Source organism: Manihot esculenta, chromosome 16 (genome assembly GCF_001659605.2).
Source record: "Manihot esculenta cultivar AM560-2 chromosome 16, M.esculenta_v8, whole genome shotgun sequence".
NCBI classification, from domain to species: Eukaryota; Viridiplantae; Streptophyta; class Magnoliopsida; order Malpighiales; family Euphorbiaceae; genus Manihot; species Manihot esculenta.
This window is the reverse complement of record NC_035176.2, coordinates 24,654,048-24,660,047: the sequence shown is the minus strand read 5'-3', so window position 1 is coordinate 24,660,047 and position 6,000 is coordinate 24,654,048. Positions and strand designations below refer to the sequence as shown.

Below are 6,000 nucleotides of genomic sequence, written 5' to 3'. Positions count from 1 at the left end.
ACAACATGCATACTCAAGCATACAATCTTCTAGGGGCTTCAAACTATCCTAAACCCCATCTAGAACACATCAAACAACCCACATTATTCATAAACATACATAAACCCATAAACATAACAATCACCTAACATGCATTTCTACTCTATAGATCTTCATAAAACTAGTTTAAAACATGCAAGAAAGGTTGGATCTAAGCTTACCTCTTGAAGATCGAGAGGAAAGACGATCCTAGCTTGGAGGTAGGGAGAAATCCACTTTTTGGTCTCCAAGCTTCCAAACTTGCTCTTTTTGCTCAAATCTCTTCAGATCAACATAAAGCTTGTTAAAACATGCGAGATCGGAGGAAAAACATCAAAAACGAACCGTAAGAGAGCATGAACTCACCGTGGCCGAAAATGGGGAGAAAACTCGCCCGTTTCGGCCATGGAGCTCTTATATAGGGCTGGCAGACCACCTTTCGGCAGCCGAACGTGCCCCCACATCCCATGCAAGTTCGGCGGCCGAACCTTTGAGACTTGCGGAAGCCTAACTTGCCCCCCTAAACCATCCCACATTCGGCGACCGAACTTGAGGTTCGGCGGCCGAACCTGGAAATGCCTCCTTGGTCTTTTTCATACAAAACTCAATTTTCTTTTTGCTTAAAATCATTAAATACATTAAAACAATTTGTGAAAACATGATTTTACCCTTCTAGAGGTTTCCGACATCCGAGATTCCACCGGACGGTAGGAATTCCGATACCGGAGTCTAGCCGGGTATTACATAATCTTTTTATTTTTCTATTTAATTGATTTTCTACTTCAGCCTTATACAATTGAAACATATCAAATATTTCATCTTTGTTTCTAAGCAAATATACTTTAGTATATCTAGAATAGTCATCAATAAAAGTTACATAATATTTTTTACCACCTCTAGTCATAGTTTGTTTTAAATCCCCTAAGTATGTGTGCATTAAACTAAACAATTCAGATTCTTTATGTGTAGTTGAATATGATTTTTTGGTTGACTTAGATTCTACACAAATCTCACATTTATTTAAACATATATTATCAATACCAGATATTATATCAAGATATTGCATTTTTTTAATATAAGAAGCACTAACATGTCCTAATCTAGCATACTATAAATTAAAAGAATCAAACAAGAAAGCACAAGAAGATGCATTTTTATTTGTTATTACAGAAATATTGAGAACAAAGAGTCTCTGATTACAATAATATTTTCTAATAAAAATATCATTTTTAGTCGGTATAATTTTGTCTGACCCAAAAGACACCTTAATCCCAGCCTTTTCCAATAGGACTACAGAAATTAAATTAGCTCTTATATTAGGTACATGAAGTACTTCATTAAGTGCCAAGATCTTGCTGCCAGATGTAAGTTTAAGAAGAACTCTCCCTTTACCAAGAACACTTGCAATCCTAGAATCACCCAAATACACATGTTCTTCTCCTTTCCCCATTGTAGAGTAGGAGGTAAACACATTTCTGTTTGTACAGATATGCTTAGTAGCACCAGAATATACTACCCAATCTTGCACATTAGCTACAAAAAAAGTTTGAGAAATGACCGCAGCAATAATGTCATCTCTTTCAACTAAATTCACTTTTGGTTTAGGAGGAATGTCATTTATCACTCTTTTCCTCCAATGGGGTGCATCATGACCCGGCTTACCACATACAAGACAATATCTTTTCTTTTTAAAGATGGGATTATTAAATTTAGATTTGTAATCAAGTTTCTTATTTTCATACCTGTTATTTGATTTGTGCACTTTTCCTTGTACAAGGTTTGCTCTTGTAGCCAGCTCTTTACCTTTTGCAACTTTAAGTTCCCTCCTATTTATATCTTCAATCTTTGAGATGTCAGAAAAAGGTTTGGTGTATGAAGCAGCAGGCAGTGCAGAAGTAGAGACAGTGACAACATTTGATTTCATTTGTGTAAAGATAAATCCTTAAGATTATTGGAAAAATAGGATAAAATAATGAAACCTAAGTCGTGGTGAACACTGTCTTTAAGGATTTATTTTGTAATCCCCAATGATTAAACAGATTTTTCTGGAATTTAATTTTCAGGATCAGGACAACAAGAATTTATCTCTAATTTATAATCCAACAGAAAACACAGAGAAGAGAAAGAATAAAGTTGAAAAATGGGAGTTCTTATCTTTGTAAAGATGAAGGCTATTTATAATAGAAAAAACGACTGTTATATATGGTTATAAAAATCTTAAAATAATATAATAAAATCATAACGGTCAGATTTAATATTATATTTAAATCTCATAAATAAAATATTTAATGACCATAAAATCTTCAACGACCATAAAATCTTTAATGACCATAAAATCTTCAACGACCATAAAACCTTTAATAACCATAAAATCTTTTTGAAATCTAAACTAATTTTACCACAGTACCATCATCAATACAGTTAAACTACAATTCTATTTTTATTTATTGACATGTTGTCTTTATATACAGTAAGTACTGTCACCGGTATTAACCTATTTATATTTTCAAAATACAATTGTATAAAAAAATATTATAGTGTCAATATTGATTTCCCATACTACTCACATCAACATGCCATATTCATTACAGTCTCAACATTACATTCCTATCAACTAATAATATAAGAAACAGGCTACATATTAAATACCCTATTGCAACTGTTACAATGGTATAAAGACACATTGAGTTCTTCAAAATTTTGAATTCTTCCTTCAATTTAATAATCTGTTTTATTTGTTTCTCTTCGTTCTTGCTTAATTCCTTTACTCTTTTAGATAGCTCTTTATTAAGTTTTTCAATTTCTCCTATTTTATTGCATATTTCTTCTAAACTTCTTTAATTTTATCTTTCAATATACTTCTCTGAGAAAATCAGAACATTCCTGTCTCGTTCTATAAATAATGAGTCATAATATTGAAAAAAAGAATAGCATTCACCCATGGAATTCGAATCAATAGATAAAAAAAATTAATAAATCAACCACAAACAATTAAGAACTTCACAACAGACAACATTTATTAAGAAACTTACCTCCCAAGTTCTACGTCTACAAAATCTCGATTAAGATTTTTCATTGTCTAGATGTGTACATCACGACTCTCACACTATGTCTATATGCACAATGGAGTCAAAGTTTCCTTCAAAATTATGTACTCTTGAGAAATCAATTTTATATATCTCATATATATCAGCTATCAGTTTTGATTATTTTCAGAGAAATTTTCACTTATCTTTAGAGAAACTATGATAAGAAAATGATATAAAGATTTTAATCTTATATTAAATGCGAGAAATTTGATGTGGGGGTTAGGTATTTATGAGGGTGAGGAATTTAAGGGGTCGAAGATCTAAGGGGTTAGTGATTTTTTATTGTATTAATTATTTTAGATGCTGATTAGGACTAGTAGTGTGTTGCTTAGTAGGATAATAACGAGGTAAAGGTGTAAGATTTATTGTTTAAAATTAATGATGGGGCACAACAAAAATAAAGAGTTTAGTATAGGATGTATAAGTTAAAATTTTTTATTGGGTAATTTATGATTTAGTCCCTGGGTATTGCCATTATTAATAAGTCAGTCCATGTATTTTCAGAAACCTATTAAAACGTCCTTATGTTTTATTTCCGTCAACGAAATAGTCCTTCCGTCCTATTTTCCATTAAAATTAGATAAAGGAGGAGAGAGAAAATTTTTAAAATCCAATTTTACCCTCAAATAAAACCATTTATTTAGTCCTTGTATATTGTAATTATTAACAAGTTAGTCCTTACATTTTCAAAAATCTATTAAAATATTTTTATCTTTTTTCATATCTATTAAAACGTCCTTATTATTTTTTTCCATCAATGAAATAGTCCCTATCTTTTCTCACATCTATTAAAACATCCTTGTCATTTATTTAAGTCAACGAAATAGTCCCTCCTCGTCGTTTCTTTCTGTCAACGAAATCGTCTCTCCCTATATTTTTAGAAATATATTAAAACGTCCTTATTGTTTCTTTTTGTCAACGAAATAGTCCCTATCTTTTCTCAGATCTATTAAAACATCCTTATTATTTCTTTTTATCAACAAAATAGTCCCTATCTTTTCTTTCCTCTTCCTCCTCCTCCTCCTCCTCCTCCTCCGAAAAAGAAGAAGAAGAAGAAGAAGAAGAAGAAGAAGAAGAAGAAGAGAAAGAAGAAAAAGAAGAAGAAGGAGAAGAAGAAGAAGAAGGAGAGAAAGAAGAAAAAGAAGAAAAAGAAGAAGAAGAAGGAGAAGAATGAGAAGAAGAAGAAGATAAAGAAGAAAAAGAAGAAAAAGAAGCAAAAGAAGAAAAAGGAGAAGAAGCAGAAGAAGAAGGAGAAAAAACAGAAGCTGAAGAAGAAGAAGCAGAAGCTGAAGAAGAAAAAGGAGAAGAAGCAGAAGAAGAAGAAGCAAAAGGAAGAAGAATTAATGAAGAAGAAAAGGAAGGAGGAGGAGGAGAAAAATAATTGGGGGTAATTTAGTCTTTTACTATATTTTTAACGGCAAAAATAGACAGAAGGACTATTTCATTGACGGAGAGAAAACATAAGGACGTTTTAATAGGTTTCTGAAAATACAGGGACTGACTTGTTAATAATGGCAATACCCAGGGATTAAATCGTAAATTACCCTTTTTTATTTGGGTATATTTGTTAAAACGTGAAAAGTTCAAAATCTTTTTCCCATTATCTCTAGACCTGGACACGATCCAGTTCGGACCGTGAACTAGATTGGATCTCTTTCTCTAACTAGAATCAGAACTAGACCAGAACCGATTGATTCAAATTGGCGGTTTGATCTAATTCTGGTTAATTTTAATTTGAAATTGTATCGTCATATGGCATCCTGTGGTTGGATACTGGGTGAAAGGGCCAAGGGGTTTGGCACTCTTAGCATGCTGTATAGGTCCTGTAGGACTGTTTTTCATGTTTTTTAATTTTTTTTTTTAAAAAATTTCCTTCTATAAATATTCAAACTTTAGCTCATTTAAAATCATCTTAAAATTCTCTCAATTCTCAATCCAATTTTTTTAATTATCAATTCTCTCAATATTTTCTTCAAATTGAAATTATTGCATTTCTTTCGATATTTTTTTTTCAATGCGAAATCATCTCAATTCTTTCAAATCATTCTCATGTTTTCATAAACTTTGATACCTTATTTTCTTTTTTTATAATATAACACATTCTAGAAATTCATTAATGATAGTATATAAGAGTAAAGGGAAAATAACTAATTTTTCCAATCAATATATGTTTGATCTCTGTTCCAAGCCTATATGTACTAATAATTTTTATGAACTATTTGATAATCAGTTTGCTTTCACAAATTCAACAATTATTGGATTGCAGTATATAAATATAAATAATAGTAAAGATGAAGCGTCAATACTAATAGTGGAGCCAGTAATAAAGTCAACCCAATCAACATTAAAGTATAATATTTTTATTGTTTACTTGACTAAGATATTTATTAATAATGAAATTAAGGTGAAATAATCACCTTTTTAAATTTTAAATCAAAGGTGGATAAGTTCTCAAAGATATTTTCAAAATAAACATCTTAGTGAAATAAATGGTGATACAAGACAAATCCAATTTCAAAATTCGGAGATACACATATATTTAATATTTTAAAATATTTTGATACTTTAACTAAAGAAGAAATGACAAAATTAATAAGTATTGAACATTTATCTTTTTCATTTATTAAAAAATTACAAATTTACAAATCTTTTTTTAATTATTTTATATCACGCTATAATAAAATTAAAAATGAACAGATTCAATTGTTATTACAATTGAAACATATAGTTTCCATCTGTTTAAATACTTGGAAATATCATTGATAAGTTAATTCATATATGAGAATTACTTGCTATTGGATTGATAATAATCATATTATTTAAAAAATATTATTATGTTTTAGAGATTTTAATAAAAGACATTGTACAATAATATTATACGATTAATTAAAAA

The 6,000-nt window shown here is 30.1% G+C and overlaps 1 protein-coding gene across 1 annotated transcript; it reads right to left on the bottom strand.

The window, feature by feature from the left end:
- Positions 1-1,126: 1,126 nt before the first annotated feature.
- On the bottom strand, positions 1,127-1,942 carry LOC122722090. The gene has a single exon (XM_043951746.1). The coding sequence runs from the start codon at positions 1,940-1,942 to the stop codon at positions 1,127-1,129; it is 816 nt and encodes a 271-aa protein (XP_043807681.1).
- Positions 1,943-6,000: the final 4,058 nt, after the last annotated feature.

Excerpts from the sequence above, each read along its gene's own strand:
- LOC122722090 (XM_043951746.1), bottom strand. The coding sequence starts at position 1,942 with ATGAAATCAAATGTTGTCACTGTCTCTACTTCTGCACTGCCTGCTGCT.